Source organism: Pyrus communis, chromosome 9 (genome assembly GCF_041283825.1).
Source record: "Pyrus communis isolate YQ-2024b chromosome 9, ASM4128382v1, whole genome shotgun sequence".
NCBI classification, from domain to species: Eukaryota; Viridiplantae; Streptophyta; class Magnoliopsida; order Rosales; family Rosaceae; genus Pyrus; species Pyrus communis.
In genome coordinates this window covers 25,710,294-25,737,628 of record NC_142573.1, presented here as the reverse complement: position 1 = coordinate 25,737,628, position 27,335 = coordinate 25,710,294, and the positions used below count along the sequence as shown (strand labels likewise).

Genomic DNA, 27,335 nt, shown 5'->3' with positions numbered 1-27,335 from the left:
GGACCAGGATGGTCCCGGGACCACTCGAAAGCTCGAATAAATAGCTGTGAAGAGCTTTAAGGACCATCCAAGTCTGGGCAGTGGTGGAGAAGAACAGTAGCCATGGCCGCTGCACACTGTGCAAAACTGAAGAAAGAGGAAGAAAGCTATTTTTTTTTTTTTTTTTAAATAACTTGGCCATAACAACATCTATTTAAAAAAATTTATAAACTCACGTGAGAATTTCACATGATAAAGCACTCACCATCTTTTGTAGAAAAGTCAAACCAATTAATATTTAATAAAAATCCAATGACTTTTCATTAGTCAGATTGCTTTCAATCAAATTCACTTTACCGATTATAATTTAGATAATACCTAATTGTCTGCCACTCCTGTTCCTCATGCTACCCAAGCCAGTCGAAGGCCATCAGCATCATCTTTAGAATTTCCGTAAGTTTTCTAATTTAGTGTTAGTTCTTACTTATTTTTAGTGTTAGTTGATACATATTTATTGTTAATTTGTTAGGATTTTTAGTTTTAGTTTTTTTTTTTTAAACACTAATTAAAAACAAAGGGGCCGAACAGTGAATACATATAAGAGTCTTTCATAATGGTCTTTAGTAAGGGTCTTTGACAAAAAGCCGAACAATCACTCAATAATGGGTTTTAAATTAAGTTCAACCTTATTTATTGTTAATTTCTTAGGATTTTTTCATATTTATTTTAGTGTTAGTTCATACATATTTATTGTTGATTCGTTTTTTTTTTTTTTTTTTGGTTGAAGATTGTATTACAGTGTTAGTTCATACATATTTTTTAGTTTCATCAATTGATATAGATTTTTTTATTAATTGATATTTGTAGAAATTAGAACTATGGTACGAAATTACAAGTGAAAAAAATCATCATCGATTAGTTCGGACAATCATATTCCAAATAGTTCATCTCCAAACTTGGATAGTTCCAATCCTATTCCGAATAGTTCCCCTCCAATTCCAAATAGTTCTAATTTAATTGCAGGTAATTCCACTCTACAACAAAATGAGTTAAAAGTTGATTTGGATAATTTTGAGAGAGACCCCGGAAAGAGCATTCCAATGAAGGATTATCCTCCAAATATTCGAGATAAGGTCCAAAGAGCATATACATTGATGGAGCCTTTTAGAGCTAAAGATCATGAGTTTCCATTCACTTTGCATTCGAATAAAAGCGATGGTTCGTTGATAATTGGTTGAAAGAATTTCATTGGTTGGAATATAGTATATCTAAAGATGCTGCATTTTGTTTTTAGTGATATCTATTTAAAGTCAACTTTGAACAATCAGGCAGTGATGTCTTTACTAAGGTAGGCTTTCAAAATTGAAAGCACACAAGAGCATGTTTTGAACAAAATGTAGAAACGGTTGGTAGCTTTCACAATAAAGTTGTTGAAGCTGCTGGTAATCTAATGAATCAAAAGACACATATTGAAACAATTATGGTCAAACAGTTAGAAGAAGCTCGTATGTCTTATCGCACTTGCTTGAATGCATCAATTGATTGCACTAAGTTTTTGTTGCGACAAGGTCTTTCATTTCGTGGTCATGATGAAGGTGACACTTCAAACAACAGAGGTAACTATTTGGAGCTCTTGCAATTCCTTGCCGATCATGATGAGAAAATACAGGTAGTTGTGTTAGATAAAGCTCCGGGAAATCTCAAGATAATAGCTTCTTCAATTTAAAAAGATCTTGTTATTCATGTTCTATTGAAACCATTAAAACTATCATAAGTGATATGAAGAATGCTAGGTTATTTTCTCTATTGGTTGGTGAGGCACGTGATGTTTCTATAAAGGAGAAAATGGCGGTGGTTTTACATTATATGGACAAAAATGGGAAAGTCATTGAAAGGCTTGTAGGGGTTCAACCTATTCCCGACACCACTGCAAACACGCTAAAGGAGTCTATTGATGCGTTCTTTAATTTCAATGAGTTGAGCTTCTCCAATTTACGAGGGCAAGATTACGATGGTGCTAGTAATATGAAATGTGAGTTCAGTGGCCTCAAGACAAAGATTTTGAATGAACAACCTTGTGCATTTTATGTTCATTGCTTTGCTCATTAACTCCAATTAGCTTGTGTTGCCGTAGCAAAGGATAATGTTGATGTTAACACATTTTTCCTATTGGCTAATAATGTGGTAAATAATATTGGAACTTCATGTAAGCGACATGATGCACTTAAAGAGATGCAACAAAAATAACTTATGAAAGTTCTTGAAAATGATTCTCTTATGACGGGACAAGGCTTAAATCAATAAATTAGTCTCATACGTGTTGGAACTACAAGATGGAATTCACATTATGGTACTTTGATTAGTTTGATTTCTATGTTCTCATCCTTGGTCAATGTGCTTGAAATGATTGTTGATGACAACACCAATGATAGTGTGGTCGAAGCAAATAGGTTATTGAGAGACATACAATCTTTTGAGTTTGTGTTTCTCCTATTTTTGATGAAATCTATATTGGGAATCTTGAATGATTTATCACAAGCATTATAAAAGAATGATCAAGAGATTGTGAATGCAATGGCTTTAGTCAACACATGTAAAGAACAACTACTCTACATGAGGAATGATGAGGGGTTTAATCTTTTGGTTGACAAAGTATCATCATTTTGTGTCCAACATCATATTGAGGTTATTAACATGGATGACACACATGTAGCTCAAGGGAGGTCGAGCCGTAATACCCACAAAAAGACCAACCGTCATGGTTACATAGTGGATTCTATTTTGTTGTCATTGATTCCCAACTTACAGAGTTAAATGATCGCTTCAATGAGACAAGTACCGAATTGCTCATATGTTTGGCTAGTTTAAGTCCAAATGATTCTTTTGTAGCTTTTGACAAAGAAAAGCAACTTCGCCTTGCTCAATTGTATCCTCAAGATTTTACAAAGCAAGACCTATCGGCACTTGAAAATCAAATCGATATTTATATTCATTATATGCGTTCGAGAAGTGACTTTTGTTAGTTGCAAAGCATTAGTGATCTTGCTAAGAAAATGGTGGGAAAAGTGTTGCATCGAGTATTTTAATATGTGTATTTACTTATTGAATTGGCTTTGGTTTTACCGGTTGCAACTGCTTCAGTGGAGAGAGCATTTTCCACCATGCATATCATTAAAAGTCCACTCTGCAACAGAATAGGGGATCAATGGTTAAATGATAGTTTAGTTGTTTACATTGAGAAAGATGTTTTCTCTTGTATTGACAACGAAACTATCATAACACGTTTTCAAAGTATGAAATCCCGTCGTGGACAAATTTAGTATTTCTAGCTTGTTTAGCACAAAGATTATGAATGAAAAGTTGTAGTTTGCCATTTATTTGTTCAATGCTATTTTTGTCTTTTTTTTTTTTTTTTTTTTTTGGAGCTTTTGTATTGGGACCACTCTATGTTAAAATCCTGGATCCACCACTGACTTTACTTATAAGTAAGAGGTTTTATATTTGATTCTCATGAAGGACGAGTTCGATACTAATTATTATAGTTACCAGTTATTCCATTATGTGACTTCGCTCAATCCCCACATTGAAATCCAAATCAAGAGATTCAAGTTTCAATCTAAATTTAGATTTTTGGAAAAACTTTGGAACTTGTATATTATAAAATTTAGAATGTTACATACACCTTATGATTGAAAGGATCTAATGGGCTCAATACAATGATTGTGAAATTCCGTTCCTGGATTTCACTATTGTAATTTACGTATTTTGTATTCGCGGGATTTTATAGTATTTTTATGAATTTAAATTAATTTTATATTTTAATTACTTAGTTACAAAGTTCAAATTTTCAAAAATAATTATTTAAAATCCATAGACCTTCGATGGTCACTCTTAATGTTTTCGAATTAAGGTCAATCCTACGAGCACATAGGCAAAAACTATTTACAAATCGAAGTTGAAACGAAGAAATTAAAGGTGTTTTAGTTGTTAAAAAAAAATTTAACAAAAAGAAGGAAGACTGGAAGCTGCCATATAGCAGCAAGAGAAGGGGGAAATAAGAGGTGTGGGAGAGAAAATGAGGGGGAAGTGACCAATCAGAAGGGAGAGAAATGAGGAAATGAGGGAAAGGAGAGAGGGGGAACGGCAGCCAACCCGGGTCACTTCTCGACCTATTACACCTGCATGACCCGACCCAGTCCTTACGTGAATTTTCTACGTGAAATCGTCGATTTTTCCGGCAAAATTCGTCAAACCACCACCTCGAACCAACTTCACTATCCTCATTCCTGCATTTACACTCAAACCTGACGAGTTTTGGCTCTAGTTTTGCAAAGAACGGCATCGGTGGCGCCGAGGGTCCCATGGCGGCTATCCTTATTCTTGAAGCCAATTTCGCCGACCACCACCACCAATAAACTTCCTTCAACCTCAGGAACAAAGCCCATACATTGGTTTGGGAGTCGGAGTTTGTTTTGGCGTCGAATTGAGAACACCCATTTTGGGGTTTTTGGCGAATCGAAGCGTTTTCAAGCTACTTCCTAGGCAAATTGGATTTCGGCCCAGGTATGAAAATTATTCCCCTTGACTTGCTCAACATTTATGTGGAAATTGGTAATTTTTGGAGTTCGTTAGAAAATTGGATTTTCGTTCACTGGAAATCACCAGGGTGGCGGGTGGCCAGTAGGCCGAATTTGTCTTTTAAGAATAAATTTGATACTCTGATACCATATTCGACATCCGATTGACGAAATCATGTTGTTTAAACATATTTTTCATTAGAGGCCACCACTTGATCATTATAACAATCAATGATCCGACCGTTAGATCGTTACCAAACATTAATATATTATTATACATAATATTTGAGGACTTTAGAAACTTACGGATTGGGAATCCGATGTACGGATCTTCCCAAATTGAATTTCTAAATTTGTAAAACCAAATGTTGACCATCACTTAATTTTAGCGATTGGCGGAGATCTAACTGTTGGATCGTTCCAAAATTTTAGGATACTATTCTAGGAGATTAATAAGACTCTTGGGAAGTTACAGATTGGAAATTTGTGGGCAGATGTTCCAGATTGAATTATGTAAGGTTGTGGACCCCACCGTTGACAGAGAATTGACTTTTGGTCAACATGTCTCGAATCGTTTTAAATATTAAGATCAAGTACTACTAGAGACTAAGTAGAGTCTAGTGGGCCTATATTGGTTAGTGAGTTATCTCAAGTAATACACACACACACACACACACATCGGTTTACATGTATAGGAACACCTTATTGTGATATATATGTAAGATAACTATTATGATAATGTGAGCCTAGAATCCTATTAGAAGTATTATGTAAAACTTGTATGCTTGTGTGATGTGTTAATTAGTGACCAAGAGAAGTTGATAGTGCAGGTGCCTACGTTGTAAATCATAAGGGTTGAGGTAGGGGTAGGTTGAGTGATGAACTTACTGCACCATGTAGCAGTGGTATATGGATGGTCCTGCTTGGTATATCCGCAATGGGTGATCACCGCCTGCACAATTAGAGTATGTTTATGGTTCTATTTGGTTTATTAGCAATAGGGGACCATACGCATTCTATGAGTGATCATGCTTGGTATATCCACGATAGATGATCACTACCTAGAGCTATAGGATACAGTCTTGCTTGGTATATCCATGATGGGGGATTGTGTATATGTTAGGGGTGATCATGCTTGGTAGATCTGCGATGGGTGATCACTACCTACGCTATTAGACTATGCCTATGTTCTGCTTGGTTTATTCGCAATGGGGGGTCATACGCATTCTAGGAGTGATCATGCTTGGTATATCCGCGATGGAGAAGAGACAAACAATCCTTCTCCGACGTGGCACCTGTACGTTAGAACATTCCCCTCATCGACCTCCTTTATTCATGACAACTCAAAGAAATATCGGATGATGTGGACCGACTCGGCAGGGCCTATAAATACACCTGGTGACTCCTCACCAAGGTTAGACACTCATAAACCCAAAATACATTGCACCTCTTTTCTCCATCCGTGCTAACTTAAGCATCGGAGCCTCCATGCTGGGAACCACCCTCCCCGATGCTTGGACTCATGGTGTTTGCCTGTTTTTAACTTGCGCAGGTTCCATTTCTTGACAGTTGGAGAACGGCTCCAACAACTACCAAGTAGATAACGAAATTGACAAATATATATAGTAAAGAAACAGCTAGGGAAATGATTTTCACACACTTTTTCACCTTATGACTCATGAGCATATATTCTTTTTAGCTATTTTATTGAACAAATTAAGGATTATACTTAAGAGAGTGTGCAAAAGGCGAACACTTCAAATCATTTTTTAGCTTTTGAATCTACAAATTCAAAACTCAATATAATTCAGATGTGCCAAGCAAAGTATGAACTCTTCGAATCGGAATTTCCAATTGTACTTGTGAATTCGATTCATCCTTTTTTGCTCTACCCTGTCCTCAATGCATTCATGATTCATGTTTAATCATTCCTCTCTTACGGATGCAATTTACTTTCATTCTTCATTGTCATTGCATTATGAATACATAGGATACTACAATGCTTTTGTACAACTTTTATTAGTCTACCTACGCAACAATTCTAGGTACCCCGAAATAGTGAATACTCCGAACATTTGAACCGTTCTTAATTTTATAAAATTTAAGTGAAAATCTAACAGTTAAAACGTTTAGAGTATCTAAGAAAATCTACTCCGGAAAGTTGGCCAAGTTCAGCTTTTCCAACATGATTTATGCCCAAGAACCAATGAATGCCTATCCAATTTTAAGGGCAACAAAGGTGCCTGCCTGCCTGGTTGCCGCTGGGATTATTAATCCTGCCTCTATGTGGTCCATGTAACCTGATTTAGGGCTAGTTTGGTATTGTTGTGCTTTGAAAAAAAGCTGCTTCTGTTGTGCTGTGAGAATAAGCAGCTATGAAATAAAGCAGTAGAGTGTTTGGTAAACTTTTTTGTAAAAGTGCTTTTCAAAAAAAAAAAAAAAAAAAAAAAGCAGTATTATAGTGTTAGATAAACTTTTATGTAAAACATATGAGAAAAAAAACCGGTTTTTCAAAGCTGGGTTTTGCATCTTCTTGTTTTTGGCTTTTTTTCACCCAAAACTATGAAAAAAAGCTGAAGCTGACTGTTTACCAAACACAAAAATAGCTCCTAGCTTTTTTTGATACCAGCTTTTTTCAGAATCACCTCAGTACCAAACCAAGCTTTAGTCATACAAGGATCCATTGATAGAATGAGGATCCTCTTTGTGAGTATTTTAGGAATCTTCCAATCACATACATTCATCATATATCGTGCAATCAGAAATCATTGTAAATCATTTTATTTAAAATTAAATATAAACAGTACCTGGAGAAATCTGGTCACACAATATACAATAAACGGATGTGATTGGAGGATCATCGTGATCCTCACAAAGAGGATTCGAAGAGGATCCTCATTCCCATTGATCATCCACAAGATAATTGCATGCCGAAAGTTAATTAAAATATAGGTCACTTAGAACTACTGTCTAATAATATTCCTCTTCACTTGTAAGTGAGAGGTCTTAGGTTCGATTCTCGCCAAAAGCGAATTTGAACCACATTATTGTTAGTCCATTGTGAGGCTAAGCTCACATCTCCACCTTAGTGTAAAAAATATTGTTTGTTCAAAAAAAAAAATATCACTGCATATAGTATAATTATTGTGTGCACTGAAGGCTGAAGGCTATATAATCACTGTCTTTCATTAGGGATGGTCATAATTTAGGGACCAGGATCCTCTCCTAATCTAAGGATGAGGATCCTCATGACCAAGGGATGTGGGTCGTTGGATGAAAATCCAACGGCTACAAACAGGGAGATCCCTTTAAAGTTATAATAATTATAACCGTTGAATTTTCATCCAACGGCCCACATCCCTTGGTCATGAGGATCCTCATCCTTAGGTTAGGAGAGGATCCTAATCCATAATTTAGTACTAGCAAAACATTAGCTTATGGTTTGCCTGTACCTACTTCACATTTGGTTTACACATAGCGGCCTTCATTATTATTAAAGGAAGGTATTATTCACATACCTATTTTCACTTTTCACACAATTCTTTTAATTTTCGGTCTTTGGATCGAATAAATTGAGGAAGATCAATAGACAAATTAACAAAAGTGTGTGAGAGCTAAAAATGGGTGTGTAAATAGTATATTTTAGATAGTGTCCTATTTCAGTTGTAATACTTAAAGGGGTAAAGAATTTACTTTCCTACTACCATAAATAAAGAGTAGTGTTATTCGTACACTCATTTTTCTTACTGCCCCCACCCTATCATCATAAATGTAATTCAATTTTTTTTAATAAATTGTTTAGTACATACAACTTCAAACATCATGTCCATTTTAACCATTATACTCATACATTAAAGTTAGGGGGCATTTAGATTCAGGTCCAAAAAATCAGCTACTTTTGGATTGAGTCCAGTTAGATATTCTTCCTAGTTTAGGTCTAATTGATCTCATCTTATTCCTGTTTTGCCCTTTATAGTAAAAATAAATATATATTTAAATTTCCTAATTTATGCATTATTTACTCAAATTTGAATTTCAAAATTTGAATCTTTGAATTCCTTAGTCTAGCCACAATTTAAGGAAAAAAATTTAAAAGTAAGTTCATGTGTATGACTATAAACCCACGACTTAAGTTGAAATGAATGATATATATAAAACATATGAAAAAACCTATGAACAAAAACCTGTGATATAGGTAGACTATGAACAAAAACTTGTAATATAAGCAATGAACAAAAACCTATGGTATAGGTAGATAAATACTTTTAATTTGAATTAGAATATCAAGAACTAATGTGTGTGTGCACTATTAATCCATGGTATAAGGTAGATAGAACAAGATAACCTATGATACAGGTAGATAAACACAATTAACTTGAGACAAATTATCAATAATGTGTGATAGGTAGATAATACAATTTATCCATGACACAGGTAGTATAAAACACACAAAGGTAGATAAGAAAAAAGATGTGATATATATACCAAGAAGATCCATAGAAAATGATGAATAAAAAGATGATGCTGAGGGAGTAAAACACGAAGAGGTTTAGAATAGGAAAAAAAAAAAAGAATTAAAGCATACAAGATTGGCTAAATTCTACAAATCAAACGAACAATAGAAATTTGAGTTTGGACATCTTTGATCATCTACGCTTGGGAGCAGGGAGGAGGGGAAAAAAGAAGATATTGTGAGGGATGAGAAGGAGACATCGTGAGGGATTAAGAGAAGGAAGAATAGGAAACGTTTTAAAGAGAATTAAATTCCTATACTTAATCCGATCATTAAGCATAAGATAATCCTATGAATAAGGATTAAAAATCATCATAAATATAAAAAAAATAATAATATATTAATTACTTAAAGGCTCACAAAATTGGACTATACCTCATAAAGGGCTCATAAAGGCTCATAAAGGCTCATAAAGGCACTTAAAGGCTCAAAATTGGACTAATGTGTGTGTGTACAATGAGCCATTGGACCTAAGTCAGTAATCAAGCAAAATTGGACTATACCTCATAAAGGCTCACAAAATTGGACTCATATCAAATTTTCCCTTAAAGTTATATATCAAAATTATCAAACACTATAACATTGTTCTTTACTGTTGATTATTCAAAAAGCAAGAGTATAAGCAATTTATATAGAAAGCCCCAATACTCTAAGGTCTTGTTTCTGATTGCTTATGCCGGAAGCACTTATATTCATAAGTGTTTTTACTGGAATTTTTATTAAAAACCTATGTGCTAAAACAATTCAAGCTCATAAGAAGCACTTTGACAATCGAGGGCGAATCATTTTGCGCGATTGTTTTGCCTATCCAAAGAGTGAGCTTGGACAAACCCCAACGCAACCAGATAGATAATCACTCGCGGGTTTTTTTCGACTAATGCTAACTGTTAATAACGATTCGTAGTACAGATATATATAATATATCCACTTCAAAGACAGATAAACAAAAAGGAAAAACAAGGACCAAACTGAGTCCAATTTTTTGAGCTAATAGCTATTACTTAAAACCAGGAGCACTTTGTTATAATATTAGTCATGCTTGTTACCGGCAGTTTCTCTTTCAGATGGTGACATAGCATATGCAGGCCATGTTTCTATATTTAGAATCATCAACATCATCTTCATCTTCATCTTCATCACCACCTAAGTCAACCCTACCCTATGGTTACACCGTCACACTGAAATCTCGGTCGGTTCAATAATACAATGCTACTGCTAATCTCACCGTACATGACAATGTATTGAACAAGGATGCCAAGGTGGTAGCATTCCGCTTTCTCGGTCCATCCAAGTCCTTCTCCTAGGAGGCAGATTGTCTGCCCTTATATTTGGTGTCATTCTCATTCCCTCCTATTTTGTGCAGTCACGGTTAAGCTACGTTAATATTTTATATTAATTTTTTTTTATAGAAATAATAAGACAAAAAATAATAAAAATTTAAAATATTGACGTGGCTTAACCGTGACTGTAAAATATTGACAGGGCAGACCATCTGCCTCCCTTCTCCTATAGCTTCCAGATAACGATAATGTGTCAAATTTACAGAGAGCAAAATGGTTTCTTTCTCATTCAAGAATCAATGCTCATCATTTTATTCAAGAAAAAGATAGATAGTTACACATCATCACAATGATTCATTCATCCCCCTTGTCGAAAGGACTCTACAACTTGAACTTATGCAAAAGGGCCCATAAAAAAAAATTAAAAAAAACTACCATTACAATTACAACTACACAGTATACACCACTTGATTCGATTGGATTGGTTTCGCAGTTTCACTTTCATTGTAGTCCCCACTCACCCTACTGACAATTCACAACTCACATGGTCACAGTGTCCACCCACCCCACTGGGTGCCCGGTGGTTCAATCAATCACCGCCGCTGAACCGACTGAAACTGACTCATTCACTCACTCCGTTGAGCTCGCCAGCTTCCAGGCCGAGGTGACTATGAGCGGCCGCGTGTGCCACCCGAGCATGAGAGACCCATTGTTCTCCTCCACCCGATACCCATCTACGCCGGCGAAAAGAGCAAGCAGCATGCTAGCCTGCTTGAACGCGTTCGATCCGAGGTGGACTGGGTGGAACCCGGCGGAGTCCATCCGGCCTCGCCACTGAGTCAGCGTCTCGTGTCGCTCAACTCGGTCCCCACCTTCACATGCCACCACGTTGCATATCTGCCTACCCAAATAGACCTCCGACATGACCAAATCTTGACTCGGCCCGGACGATCCCTCCAGAGAGTCAAACAAGCTTGAATAATAATGCAATGCCTCCGTGAACCGGTCCAAGAAAGCCGGCCCGTTATGGTTCGCCTCCTGCTCCACAATAGTCACAATTTTAGGCTTCATGGCCTTGATTGATGACAACACTTTGTCCACCGCCCCAGCTCGAGCCAAGAGGCCGTGAAGCTCGAAAACCGAATTCACCGCCACGGCCTCGTCCTGACGGATGTCGAGCATAGACGGCTCGAGGTCAGCCAGACTACTGGCGACGAATCCTCGAAATTCAAACTCGACCCCAATAGTTTCTGCCAATTGAGCCAACTTCCATCCCACCTGCTGCAGCGCGTCCGTGTTATCGGGCTGCGGCGGCCCAATACCTGTCAGGCGAAACGTGGGTGGGCCGCCGGGCCTTAGTGCCAGCGCCTGCATGAGCGCTGGCCATTGCATCCCCTGTTTAAGCCCGAAATCGATGACGTGTACTCTGGTCGCCGTGGCAAAAGCCTCGAGTATTGCCTGGTTGGCAGTGAAGTGGGCAAATTTCAGGTAAGGGCAGGTCTCGTAAAAGTGCATCTGGAGAATGTCCGAGTAGGAAGAATCGAGGCAATCCTGAGGGTATATTCGGTAAATCCGACGAGCCAGAGCTTCAGCGAAGTACGTGGCGACTTTCCTCATAGCTCCGGTTTGGGCAGCCGAGAGTAGGCCCACGTGCTTCACAAGCGCGTCTGCAAGCTTTAAGTTTTCCTGCTGGACAGCCTCAGCACAGGCCATGAGTGTGTGGACGAGTTGGACGCCGGTTTCTTGTGAGTCGACCAGGACCAGAGGCCGAGTCGGGTCGGATACAGCGCCGGAGACTTCAATCCCGCCGGAATTAGACCCAATTGAGGTCTTCAATCGCTTTCTCGTACTCTCGGTCTCCGACGACGAATGTGCCGGCGGGTACGCCGCCACGCCAGGAATAGCCCTGAGATCGTATTCGGAATCGTCGCTGAAAACCCGAGTCAGCTGGGAATTGCAGAACTTCGTCGACGTTATCGTCGAGGACTCCCCTGTAGCGAGAAGAGGGCCGTTGATTGAGGGCATATCGTCGCCGGTGTTGAGCTCAGAGAGCATGCTTTGGACCCACCCGGAGAGATCGGACGGGTTGTAATGGACGGTGTCAGAGAGCTGAGAAATCCCATCTTCCTGAGCCGAACCCATGACCATCTCGAGCTGCTCGAGCTTCTCGGCCACGTCGGCCATGTCGTCGGTCCGAACCTTGTATCCCAAAACGGCAAGCAGCTCGTCCATACCGCCGCTGCCGCTGTAGCCTTGTTCATCTACCCAAATCTTGGCCTTGCCGTTCAGGGCGGAAGACGGCGGTGATGAGTATTCTGGTTTGGAATTGTTCTGACTTGCAGTTGCAGAGCTATGGCAGTGTTCTCTCTTCATCTCTTCGGTTTGTGAGAAACACAGAAGAAGGCACTGAAAGATATAGAAACACCCACTAAGCTCTGTGCATGTTGGTCAAATGGGATTTTAGGCTTTTAATTTTTGCAGTGTTTACCTTTTTAGAGAGAGAGAGAGGAGGAAGGGAGGTACAATGGAGGAACAGGGAGGTAAGAGAGTGGAAGAGATAAGGAAACATTGGAGGCCATACTAATTGGGATTTTTTTTATATTTAATTCGTGGGCTTTTAGGATTGTGATTTTTAATTTATTTATTTTTAAAATGGTAAAGTTTGATTTGAGAATTTGTGTGGTGAGTGTGACTGAATACAGATTTTTCGGTAAGATTGAAATATAGAGTAGTAAATTATGTATTATTATATAAATAGTAAAATATGTATGTTAAAAAATTAATAATTTAAAAATAAAATTTATTATCATTATATAAAAATACGGGTTGTATTATTCATGTTTCGATGCATATGAAATGGTTTTCGTAATTGAGAGCCTTTTCGACTCAAGAATGAAAGAATAATGTTATTCATATCATGTTTTTATATCATATTTTTATAACACCTTAGATGACATCTGGTGTGGATAGCCACATCATTTGAAATTTTTTTTTTTTTCAAATGATGTGGTTGTCCACATCAAATGCTACTTAAGGTGGTATAAAAATATAGTACAAAAACATGATATGAATATCAATACTCAAGATGAAATGTGGGTCCAGCTGCGCTGTGTACCCAAACTCATTTGCATCCCCCCACTGCCCTTGATGAGCGCGTTTTTACACCTATTTGCCAATTTGCTATATCCAGTCGACTGACAAGGAAATTTGAGCATTGATTCTTCAGTTTAGTAGAATTGGAGCTTTGGTTTTTATTTATAAACTGTTGAGGACTGACTTCCGAAACTTCTGTCCTTTTTTCTATGCTTTATTTTGATATGTATAATCGTACGGTTCTCGATGAGTTCGGACGAGTGTTTAAAGTCTACTCATTACTTTGCAATTAATGATGTTCTATTGTAATGTTTTTAGATCTAGTTTGCAAGAACCCTTTTGAAACCGAATTTTTCATGACATCTATTTTTAATGCTCTTTTATCAATTGAATACGTATTAAGCTCAAGATGCGCTACACCAAGCACGGATCCTACAACCAATATAAAAAAAAAAAATCTTATATTTAATATTTTCGTGTGCATAAGGATGAGTTACAACTTAAAAATTTGCATAACTCAAATGAATCATCTTAAACTCTAATAGAAAATGGCAAACGGATAAGTATGAACTTTATTGGATGCATATTCTACGATTTTATGGACCACATGCCTTATCAAGGAGAGGGAATTTCAATAGTAATTGGGCCTTCTAATTGTAGGCTAATTAAATTATAAGAAAGGCGTGAACCTATCAATTTTATAATTAGAAGGTCCAATTACTATTGAAATTCCCTCGTGCGACCTATCATTTTTTTCTTAAACTTTAATTATAGTCGAATACTTTCTTAAATTTTATAATTGACTACTCGGAATTTTAATTTTAACCAATTACTCATTAAAGTTTTATAATTAGAAGATGTTTCCCTGAGCTTTAATTTCCCCCCCAAAACTCTAAACCCTAAAATTCATACAAAAAGTGTACGCGGAAGAGAAGAAGAAGAAGAAGAAGAAAAATACAATATGTTATCCACATTAAGGGGATAAAATTACTTTTTGCAATTATAAAGTTCACGGAAAAATTGATAGTTCCTTACAAATTCAGGTGTAAAAATGACAAATATCTCTATTATATATGTGGATTGAATTGAGTGTACATATGGTAATAGAAGAATCATCCCTTTGACAAAACACCTGATTAAGTTTAAACTTGAAGGTTCACTTAAGCTTCTCTCTTTCTCTAGTGATGACATTCTTGACTTCATTGGTATGTCCAGGCTCAAGAACACAATTAGGGTAGACAAAGTATAAGCAAACAATAGATACTTGAATGGACAATGAGGTAATGGTTTCTTAACCCTATAATTTTTTTGCCAATTTTTGAAAGACATGGATCGGAATCTTAAAGAAGCCAAAACACAATAATGCAAAATGTAATAGAGTTTATAATCCTTATCAACCATTGGAGATCTCAAAGCAGAAGAACAAATTTTACTAAATAAATATACTGTCATGTAGTGATCTGATTTAATATATATTACGCATAATATTTTTCTTTGCAACAATACATTATCAGATCGGAACGTCTCACTAGTGAATCGATCATATGTAGCTTGCTCTCCTCGACCAATGAAAAATATGATCCGAGTCATGCTTACTTTGCTATGAGCTGATGAGATGTCAAGCGAGTGATCAACACCTCCTCTAGGTCGTGTGAGAAGTAGTTTCTTCCATACACAAACCTATGTGAGGGAGGGGTCTGACTTTTTCTTTCTTTTAAAAAAAGAGATTAGCTAGTAACTTTGTCACGGTAATTTACTTTTTCGACAACTGAAAAGGTTCGAAAATATATTTTAATCATTAAGAATTGGACTGAAAAATATGCCTCATATATATGAGTTTAAAATTCGTCCCGAACCACTAAAACATTCCTAATGGTCTAAGGGTCAACTTTTACTTCAACGCACGTTGACATCAGGAACAACGCTTCACCAACCAAAACGAGCTTAGTGTCAACAAATTGCCATGTGGAACATCCTCAGTGCAAGTGCACCGTTCGCTTCCCTCCATATTGTAATGGATAATTAATATAAGATGTTGACGTGACATAACAGTAACCGTTCATATAGAAAAAATAAAAAAAAATAAAAAAAAAGGCAGAGAACAATATAATCTGGAGTATAACACCCAGTGTATGCATTCATGTGGGGCCCACGATGATGGGAGGGAGTGGAGGCTTCAGACGTCGACTTCGTCTTGTGGAGCCAACGGGACCCACTGGGCCGGCGTAAAATTTTATACACGGAAAATGGGTTCCACGTCACGTTAAGACGTAACAGACTTAATTTTGATTTGTATATTTTTTTGAACAAAACAATATTATATACGTTAATGAGAATGAAATAAGTTAAGTTGTTCAAATTCGCTTGTAAGGAAAATTAAACCTAAAATTTTTTATTTATAAATAAATATAAATACTACTAGACCGTAGTACCAAGTGGTTAGATTTGTAATTGAGATGTTTTAGATTCGATTCTCGCTAGTGTATTCCTCTTTACTTGTAAGTGAGAGGTTGTAACTACCTAATAGTGCAGTCTAATGGTATTTTCTTTCATTGTTAAGTTAAGGATCTCAAGTTTAATATTCACCAAAGATGAATTTAAATTATATTATTACTAGTTTATTGTGAGACTTAATTTGTTTTTCTATGTACAGATAATTTGGTTTGCCCAAAAAAAAAAAAAAAAAAAAAGCTTGAGAAAGAAAATCTGCTTTTTGCATAGGGTATATTATCAATTTCCCCCTTGAACTTGTGACCATTGGCCAATTTCCCCCCTGAACTTTAATTTTGGCCAATTTCCCCCCTCAACTCTCATAATTAGTCAATTCCCCCCTGAACTTTAATTTGGCCAATTTCCCCCCTCAACTCTCAAAATTAGTCAATTTGCACCCTACTGTTAATTTTTTTTTTTTTAATTTTCCATCTATTCTTTTCTTAATTTTCAATCTTTCTAATAGCTTCCAACAAAGTACTAAAATTAACATAAACTCACCTGCATAATATAGGGTAAAATGTACAAAAACATAATACAGTTAGTATGTGACATGGGTTGATTATAAGAAAAAGTTATGAATCGGGTTTAAAGCATGTAGAAGAAGAAATAATAACAAAAAGAAATAATAATCCTAAACTCATGGATCAAACCTATTTCAATAAAATGGGTTATTCTTAATAAGGAGTCGAAAATTATGAATAGACTAGCCATTTTTTTACTAAAGCTCGATTCTCCGCAATTTACTTGAACTTAGCTTTCACTTTTATAAAGAAAATTGTATTCACATACAAAAATTTACACATCAATCCTTTTTGTTATCAATTTTGTATAGTCAAAAATCAAATAAAATTACTCCATACTGATTTATTATGACTAATAATACTATCTATGATAAATTGTAAAATTCTAAATTTTAATCTATTTGTAATAGGATAAAGATATAGGAACATGATTAACATACATCTTATTTAGTTTCTTACACACACTTGTTTAATTATGATCAAATTAAAAATTTAACAGTAGGTTGCAAATTGACTAATTATAAGAGTTGAGGGGGGAAATTGGCTAAATTAAAGTTGAGGGGGGAAATTGACTAATCATGAGAGTTCAGGGGGGAAATTGGCCAAAATTAAAGTTGAGGGGGGAAATTGGTTAATGGTCACAAGTTCAGGGGGGAAATTGATAATATACTCTTTTGCATAATAGGGAGGGTCCGGTATCTGAAGCTGACGTCTTTCTATTTTTCCGTTTTATAGGTTTTAATTTTTCCAAATTGGGAGTGTACCAGTCGAAGAGGGGCTGACACATGTCACTTAAATTGATACATCACCGTGGGATTCTGCCACGTTTACAAGATTCCCTTCATCATGGTTGTCACGACAAACCTCTACGGCTCCATATATATCCATGGCTCGCAATTCTAATTACTGTAGTTTTTACTTTTCATTGAGGAAAAGTTTTTCTTTCTTCTTTCTTCTATTTCATTAATTAAAATTTTATTTTTTTGTAATTTTTTTATCAACTTAATTTTTAATTAATGTTATTATTTTAATAATAAAATATATATTAGCATAATTAAAACTTTTTTAAAATATATTAATTTAATATTAGAAACGTTCCATTTAGTATATTTATATTTATGACTATACTTTGTATAATATATTTTAATTTTTAATTTGTACCCAAATTTAATTTGCAAACCTTTTTTTAAATTTGTACTAATTTCTTTTTAGTTTCAATTTGTACCCATATATTAATTTATTTTTGTGCCCTTTCTTTAAAAGATATATTTCTAGTCTAGGTTTTTTTAACTTTTTATTTGTACCCATAATTTATCCATAATGTATCCATTCTTCTTTATAAATGTATCACTTTTTGTATGTAAACTGACGCCCTTTTTAGGTTTTGTAAATGTACCATTTTTTTAAATAAAATGAACCCATTTTTTAAATGTAAAATCTATAAATGTACCCCGTTTTCAATTTCAAATGTACCCTTGTTTAAAACATAAAAAATCAAAAAAAAAAAAAAAAAAGAAAAAAAAAGAGAAGTACCCTTGTTTAAAATATAAAATAATTTATTTTGTGAAAAACTAACAAATATGATAAGTATAAGACGAATTATTAATCTTTGAAAGATTATGGGGAGAAATTAATACTAAAATTTAATATTTTGTCTTTTAATCAAGGTATTCAAATCAATAAAATCTTTGTTAGATCCTACATAATTCAGGGGAGTGGATCATCTATGCATTATATGTACATGCCCACCTCCATATAGCACGAGGCCTTTTGGGAGCTCACTGGCTTCGAAGTTCATCGAAACTCTAAAGTTAAGCGAGTTCGCGCAAGAGCAATCCCAGGATGGGTGACCCATTGTGAAGTTCTCGTGTGAGTTCCCAGAAACACAACCGTGAGAACGTGGTCGGGGCCCAAAGCGGACAATATCGTACTACAGCAGAGTCGAGCCCGGAATATGGTGGAGCCCGGGTCGGGATGTGACAATCTTAGTCTAAAATTTTGGTATAATAAAATTTCAATCAAAATTTTACAATTTTTGGTTAGGGTACATTACTATATAGCTTGTTTACAATTTTTTAACACTATGGATACATTATGTTGCAATTTATTATTTCGTATTATTACATTGTTTTTATTTCAATAAAAAAATTTGTAGCCGTTTCATATTCATTGTAATATAATAAGAGACTTTAAATCTAAGATTTATATGCCACATACACACACACACACACACACACCCCGACCCGAAATGTCCACCTGGATTCCGAATCGAGCTATTTTGGCCGGCATACAGAGGGTGACAAATCCATAAAGTGTAGTGATGTGGAAAAATGTGAATAAATTTAAACCCAAAAGTGCTTAAATATAAGAGTGCGCTAGTGAGCGGGAATGAACCCATTTCACACATGATGTTAGAGCACAAGTAAAGTACAGTAGAGTAGATTGAGAATTATATCATCGAAGGTAATCTTCAATGCCTAGATTGTCAAGAATCCTTGTCGATACGAAAACTCAGCTATTGAAATTTGGAGGGGCAAAAAACAAGGGTGAGTGGGCTTAAAAATAAAACTTTGTAAAACCTTTTTGAAAACATAATAACCCCTCGACTTAAAACCAGTATAGTTTCCAAATATATATACTACGTATAGTATGAAAATACTACCGTAGCCTGCAATTTCTCAAGAATTCAATACGTTATAGAATTTCGTAAATAACCACCTCACGTCCGGTAATCACATAATCTCGCATAAATAAGCATATCATAACGAATGCTCATCAACACATGTTGACACATGAGTTCATGCAGAGGTATTCTGACATGAACAGGACAGGGTGTAATAATTATTTATGCTCTAGTACTACAATCACGTGAAGACTGACCTTATGAGCATCGCAAACGATTTCTAATTACCTATAGCAATTTAAGACAGGACTGGCACCTACAATGGATCCAAAGTGAGCGCACAGTGTGATGTGAAGATACACGTGAAAGACTGGCCCTGGCCTCGGGCGAGTACTAACACCGGTGTAGCAACGATAAGCTGATAACGTAAATCTAATCATGCCACAGTGATTCGATAATTCTAGTCAACATAATACTATTCATGGCCGCAAATATAATTAAGATAGCCTATAATAGTAAGCATACTTGTGCATCTCATAGGATTCATAATAATTTCATAGTTCTCAACATTACAATCTTTCTTATAAATGTTAATTTAATTATGGCAATCATGAAGAAAATTCGTTATATATATATATATGTGTGTGTGTGTGTGTGGAAACTAAACAAATATATATACTATATAAAAGAAAAGACCCACTCATAGTTACTTGCGATGCCACATCCGTTCGAGCTAGGAAAGTCGGAGTCTTCGATAGTAATTGCACCTAAGCATAATATTAGGTCCTGTTAGTAAAACTCAACTAAAATGATTAAATTTGAGAAAACGGAGTGCGGATTTGGAATCAGGGCATCAAAATACACTAAGATGGGTTCCGGGCAATTTCGTAAAAAGTCAACGATCAACCCTAAAAAGTCAATTGTGCCCCCGAGATGGTTAACTACGTCAAAATTTCAGAATTTCACTAAATGGATGTCAAAAATAGATTCGGGGCGTCAAAATTAGCCTATGAGGATTTCCAAGAAAATTTTGAAAAAGTTAACAAAAGTCAACTCAGTGTCAACAGTTAACTTTAACAGAATATTCTGTTAAAGTTAATTGGAAAGTTAACTGAATATTCCCCTAGAATATGCCCTCCAAATCCTGAAATGGATCTAGGTTGGATTCGAGTTAGGGTTAACGAGTCACGGGTTTGGGCCATTTTTTTTTCTTTCCAAAACTGGTCGACCCTATCCCTATCGCGGGCCAGGTCGCTGGTTTCTAGGCTGGTTGACCGGGATAGCTTCCTGAGCTCCAATCGAGCTCAAATCTTAACCATAACTCACCATTTAATTACCAAAATGAAGTTAGGAAGGTAGCGATTCGAATTATACCATTTTGGTTATCCGTCGTGGCTGGAAAATGGCCGAAAAACACTTGCAACTCGCGGGTCCTTTGCCAAAAAACTGGGGAGATTTTCCCCTAATTGATCTACACCAAAACGTCACCCAAAACACATGTATAATGACTCAATCATCATCAAAATGAGATGGGGAAAACAAATCGAGTGGTCATGATCATTATCTTGGTTGGATTCGTCATGTCATCACTGGAATCCTCTTGAATTCGAATGGAGCTCGACTCCCAAACTAAGTGTCGAGAAAGAGAATGAGAGGGAATTAACAAGAGGAAGAAAGAGAGAGGGAACCTAGTGGTGGCTTGGTGGAGCTCACCAGAGACGATATCGAGAGATGATGGTCTATTGTCGACGTTGTTGTTGCAGCGGTGGGAAACGGGAGAGAGGTGAGTGAGAGAAATGTAGGACGAGAGACGGAGAGGGATATATATGGGTGGTCTGGTAAAGTAAACGTGGTTCTGTGGCCTGAGAGCTTGCCAGAGTGGCGAGGTGGTAAGGTGAAGTCACTTTTTTCTCTGCACTTACAGAGAGAGACAAGATGGAGTTAAGAGATGAGAGAGTCTTAGAGGGAGTATATGAGTTGGCATAAAATGAGTGGTGGCTAGGAGAAATGGGTGTGGGCCCCGTTGGTATCACAAAAATCTCAACATAAATTAATAAAATAATAAGGGACAATTTATCCAAAAATTGTGAATTTACTAGATTACCCTTCACCTTGGTAATCACATGAAATCTTCATCGTAACTCCGAATTCAATTCTATTTGCGCCCACGCGTTCGTAACGTCAAGTTCTGTTTGCGCCCAGTAAAGTCGAGTACTACAAAAATACACTAAAAGAATGTTTCGTACGTCTCACTATACAATGGTCAAAGCAAGTTAATAATCTTGCCTCTAGGGCATTTTGGTAATTTCACACTTTTAAAATTAATAAAATCATAAAATTAGGGACATGTTGTTACAATATAGCCACCATAAAAAAATTTCGTCCCCGAAATTTCCAATAACTTGCTATACGTAAAATATTCAAGATAGAAAGAAAATATATAAAGAAGAAATCAAGCTAGAGCAGTTGCATAAAAGAGAATGTTATTCCGTCCCGATTGGATTGCAATGATTCCTCTTTCATGCCTCCAAACTCAAACTTTCCTTCTCCTTCAGTACAATACTAAATTATAATAACTTTATAAAAACATAAAGTCAAAAATAAATATATAATAACATAACATCAAAATACATATATAATAACGTAAAATTAAAATAGTTGTACTGAAATCAAAACTAAACATAGAAAAATTTCACCTACGCACTCGCAGTGTCACATACTCTGAGAATAAGTGTAGTATCTTTGGGTCAAGCCCAAACAATAAATAAATAATGAAATAAATAAAAATATTAACGTAGACCAGCTTAATTGTGCACTTGCTTAACGAACCCAACGAATAAGTTATCAATACTACAGTTTGTAACCCGTAATACCGACAACTCAATATTGTCTAAATAAGCGAGTAACAAATTCCAAAGGGTGCAATATTACCATCTTGTCCCTCATTGGGAAACACACATACATCGTCTGATCAAAGCCTTGATCGTGCTCACGTACTACCCTATTGGGCAATGTCATCAACATTACACAATTTCCTATATCGTAATCTCGATCATTCAAACTTGTTCCCAATACTCATCTGTCAATCATGTACTGCACATAGAATCTCTATACAACGGCTCAAACAGTACCATAGCCAACCAAAATAACAACTATTGTTATACGCAACTTAAACATAAATAAGTGTCCATTACAATCATGCTAAAAACTGCATAACAAAAGAAGAAAAAAAAAAAAAGTTTTCTCCAAAGTCCGGATATTTCATTCAGACTGGTCGTTAGTCTAAGGGTGAAATATGGTATTGAATAATAACTTAGTACCCATGGCTTTCAAGAAGACTTCCTAAGCCTTGGGAGTAAAACGCGCATCACAGTGAGACATAGTAGTGACATGCACACCATGTAGCCAAACAATGTGGCTCACAACGCCTTAGCGAGTAGATTCTTTGTGAATTTCTCTCTAAATTAGCAAAAACTTATGTCGAGAAGGCTAAAAGAACAGTCAAGAAACTGAGAGTCAAAACAAATCCATCAAATCTAGAGTACGAGATAACCAGATTGAATGCATAATACATCACTATAACGGTAGCTTCCGGAATATTTAATCACCAATGGTAAAGATTCGTTTAGCATAGTATTTGTTAAGTGATTGAGGAGTTAACGGTCACAACTAAAATTTTAACGTCCGAGCGATTCTCCTAGACGGACTGTTTGCTTAAAAGAGATAATACGAAGTGCAGTAGGGTAGACACGTACCCAAGGTTGACTAGAATGCCTTTTGACACAAAGAGGTAAATATGGAATCACAGTCAGAGTAGATGTTGATCGAATACCAGAAAATCCGATAAATTCCAGAATGAGTAATTTTACTAAGTGATCTAAAATGTAGTCCCCTTGGACCAATGGAAAGTAAGCTGACTTGTCAAGTCAGTCAATAATCACTTAAACATCATTATAATATCCACATGTACAAGATACCTTGTACCGGGAGCTTATGGTGATATTTACCATCTTCATTCGGATACAGAAAGTGATTATAACTACTCAAACGATTTCTTGATGATTTGCAAGTAATGTTATATCAATATTCGTGAATTCTAACAGAAATGGAATAAGACAAGTTGAAGGTGTTCAAGGGTATATGTGTCTTTTGCTGAGGTAAACAGTAGCTACGTTTGCACAACCATGATGATACATGATGGTGCAATCATAGACATTGATCTGGTTTTTCCATCGCCACTATCTAAAATTTAGCTCTCTTCAAATGAAGATGTATTTGAGAAGTCTAAGGTTGGTAAAGATTTGGACACGTTTCTCCACATAGAAGTGTCATCTGATTTTCAAATGAAAATGATAACTGTTGACTCTAAGTCTTGAATAAGATAGTTCATTTCATATGGTTCCGACCGTTGGAAACAAAAGTGATACTCTATTATGCTGCATCAGTACACATCCAAATGATTAAGAGGAAACGTCATCATGGATATCAACATTATTGATGTTATCGAAAAGTGTATGAATAAGGGTAGGAAATAGATAACACCTCAGTTGTCACAACTTTAATCATATTTCACGTCTTAACTAAACTGATTTTCCTAAGCCACCTTGAAAGGAAAAATGCACAACTGAAAATTCGCTAACAAACTGCTGACAAAAATCAACAAGGCCAAGGATATCACATATTTCACAACAATTCATAGGAACAACCAATTTTCTACATTTGCAACCTTTTTGAAAATTGACAAGAATGTCTTCTGCTGAGATCATGTCTCTCAAGAAGAGTATCAATCTAATCAAAGCTAACATTTTGGGGAATTTGGTTTTACGATGACAGTCGGTGTTAAGAAAAATTTGATCTCACTGCTGGGATAGGTGAGAAAGTCATCAGTAAGACTACTACGAATTCATCAGGCTATGGAAGAAAACTCCGGCTCCAAAAATTGGTCGGGTAGATCATCAATTCGAAGTATGGGTTAACGATTTTAATCATCACAAATTGAATTACCAGAAGTCTAGGTACAATCCTAAGGCCCGATCTATTGTCTTCATGACTAGGTTTGAGGTTCCCTAAGACAAAGTGTTTGGTTGGGTAAATTTCTATTCGGTAAGCTTTTGTAACTAAGTTTTCTCAATGACATCGGAGTCATTCGATAAGATGCAAAGAAGATAAAGATGGTGTTAGAAAGGTAGATCGATGATGTTCTTCACTTCACAATTTGGTGATATCCCAGGTAAAATTTTGAGGAATGACACCAGAGATATACGTCCTTGAAACGTACCATACTAATTCCCTTCACTACGCCACGTACTAAAGGCCTTCACAACTTTTAGATACTTATTTCGCTCTTACAGCGGGAATTTAACTAGTGCTACAATTCTAATGTTTGTTGGTGGATGTGACCAGAAAAGTGACTGGTCGAAGAAGTTTTGGTTACCTATAAGGGTCATATGGTTAACACAACTGTGAATTTACTGTCCACCAAAAAGGCTTGCTCCTAAGTTTCCACGATTTAATTTCTTCGGCTCAGGTAATCGCTGTTAATCAGTCTATCAATCGTGCCGTTAATTAACGCATTTAAGATATTTTGATATTGTTCGTTATCCTAAAATTATGAACTGGCATTCTAGCACAAAGGTATCACTCCCAGATACTAGCATGCGTCCGATATCAGAAATCATATCGCCTGAATATTGGTCGATAGCTCATGGATATCAGACAATATCGTCAATAAGTAGCGCCATCATAAGCTAATTACAGGTTAGAGCCCACTTGAATGGATGGTTTTGGATGATTGGTAAGGAATTGATCCTGTGAGTTGATTTCGTTGATTCCAGGGAAAATACTTACTGCTTCAGGGATTTCTACTAACCATAGGTATACCAACTCGTACTCTCATGCTTATAACCATCATAATGACCACTATTCTAAAAATCGGCCTAGGCATTAGGCAGTGAAGCCCAACCCTAATTTTGGGCAAGGCGTTTGGAAAAATCAGCTAAAAGCTAGGCGGTCCTAGGTGGCCCGAGGACGTTTTTTTTATATATTTTTTATTAATTGTGTGCTTTTTTCTTTTTTCGGTTTCATGGTGGTGTACTTATGGAAATGGGGTACCTAATTTGCAAATGATGGATTTACTACAAGTTCATCCAATAGTGAAAAAAATTGGAGCACTTTTGAGGGGATACATATAAAGAAAAGAAATAAACTAGAAACAAAAGGTTAAGTAATTTAGTCTATATCTAATCCAATACAAGGACCATGGTTCATGAACAAGAAGAATTTAGTCTATCATCCAAATCCTCCTCATTATGATTATATGCTTACTGTTGTTTAAATATTGAACTTTTTGGATGTATATAATTTGTGTATTCTTCTACTTCTATTTTTGCATTTTATTATCCATACAAGTATATTTTTTAGGTGTAAATAGGCACTTATTTACAAGATGTATAATAAATTTACTAAATCCGCCTAGGCGCTAGGACTCTGCCCGCCGCCTGACTAGCGCCTAGATATTTTTAGAACCTTGATAATGACGAGTACAACATCGAAAGAAATTCTGGGAACTAATATTGGTTGAAATGTTCTAAGGTCAAAAATGAAATTTGTTAATAACCTACTTCACAATAGGTTTAATGAGATTTGATCTTACTCCTGAAGATCCGGGACGATAACTAGTGCGTTAAAGAAGATTAGTGTTATCCGGGACCAAAAGTGATTGTCCGCCAGATGTTCTCTCTTCGATGGCTACCACTTTAGCGCCAGATTGTTGCTCAAGACATTTTTGGACAACTCAACAAAAGTAAAACTTCATAGGAATTCTAATAGGTGGTATTCTAATGGGTACTACCAAGGAATCAAAACTATTTCTGGTTTCTATCTCGAAAAGGGTTGGTAATGATGACGAAATAATAGTAATGGGATTGACGGGTAAATCTTTGGTGGTACACAACTATTGATACATTAGCCCTGCTTCAGGGCTATCAACTTGTCTCAAATATACATATTTCCCTAGGTAAGGAATTTATTCGTTTAAAGTCTAAAAGGCGTTTGCCAAAATATTCTTCTAAAAGGTCAATAAGTCATCTAAGTAACTCATAACTTAGGAAAAGCTAACACGTTTTTCATATTCAACAAGGTGGCAAGATTCGACACTTAAGTTTAAGAACCAAGAATGCTTACATCGTTCGTTTGATGAACGCAATATTGCCTAAACTTATATTCTGATACCAAACTGACACACCTCGACCCGGAATGTCCACCTGGACTCCGAATTGAGCTGTGCTAGTTGACACCTGGAGGGTGACGAAGCCATAAAGTGTGATATGGAAAAATGTGAATAAATTTATGGGAGTTTTAACGAAACACTTCCAGTACTGTTCACTTTAACAAAAAATGACATTTTTACTCAAAAAGTCACTCCTGATACTATTCACTTACAACACCTTTTTGTCATTTTGATTAAAACTCAAAGTTTTCAAGCCCTTTTCATTAGTTTTCCTTAAATTTAAACCCCAAAGTGCCTAAAAATAAGAGTGCACTAGTGAGCGGGAATGAACCAATTTCACATGTGATATCAAAGCATAAGTAAAGTACAGTATAGTAGATTGAGAATTATATCATCGAAGGTAATCTTCAATCCCTAGATTGCCAATAATCCTCGTCGATATGAAAGCTCAACTACTGAAACCTAGAGGGCAAAAAACAAGGGTGAGTGGGCTTACAAATATAACTTTGTAAAACCTTTTTGAAAACGTAATAACCCTTCGCCGTAAAACAAGTATAGTTTCCAAATATGTATACTACGTATAGTATGAAAATACTTACCGTAGCCTGCAATTTCTTAAGAATTCAATACGTTACAGTATTTCGTAAATAACCACATAAAATCCGGTAATCACATACTTTCTTATAAACAAACATATCATAACAAATGCTTATCGACACATGCTGACACACGAGTTTATGCAGAGGTATTTTGACATGAACATGACTGCATGTAATAATTATTTATGCTTTAGTACTACAATCACATAAAGACTGGTGCATCACATACTAGTCCCGATTGCCTATAGCAATCTAGGACATGACTATCACCTACAATGGATCCAAAGTGAGTGTACGGTGCGATGTGAACATAAACGTGAAAGACTGGCCCTGGCCCTGGGCGAGTACTAACACCGATGCAGCAACGATGAGCAGATAACGCAAATATAATCATGTCACAGTGATTCGATAATTCTTGTCAACATAATA

General features: G+C 36.1%; 1 protein-coding gene and 1 pseudogene across 1 annotated transcript; one reads left to right on the top strand and one right to left on the bottom strand.

Moving 5' to 3' along the window:
* The first annotated feature begins 1,225 nt into the window (after positions 1 to 1,225).
* On the top strand, positions 1,226 to 3,299 carry LOC148694473 (uncharacterized; annotated as a pseudogene).
* A 7,327-nt stretch (positions 3,300 to 10,626) lies between these two features.
* Positions 10,627 to 13,052, bottom strand: LOC137739126 (DELLA protein GAI). The gene has a single exon (XM_068478622.2). It carries the CDS (start codon positions 12,720 to 12,722, stop codon positions 10,980 to 10,982), a length of 1,743 nt encoding a protein of 580 aa, XP_068334723.2. The 5' UTR covers positions 12,723 to 13,052; the 3' UTR covers positions 10,627 to 10,979.
* Positions 13,053 to 27,335: the final 14,283 nt, after the last annotated feature.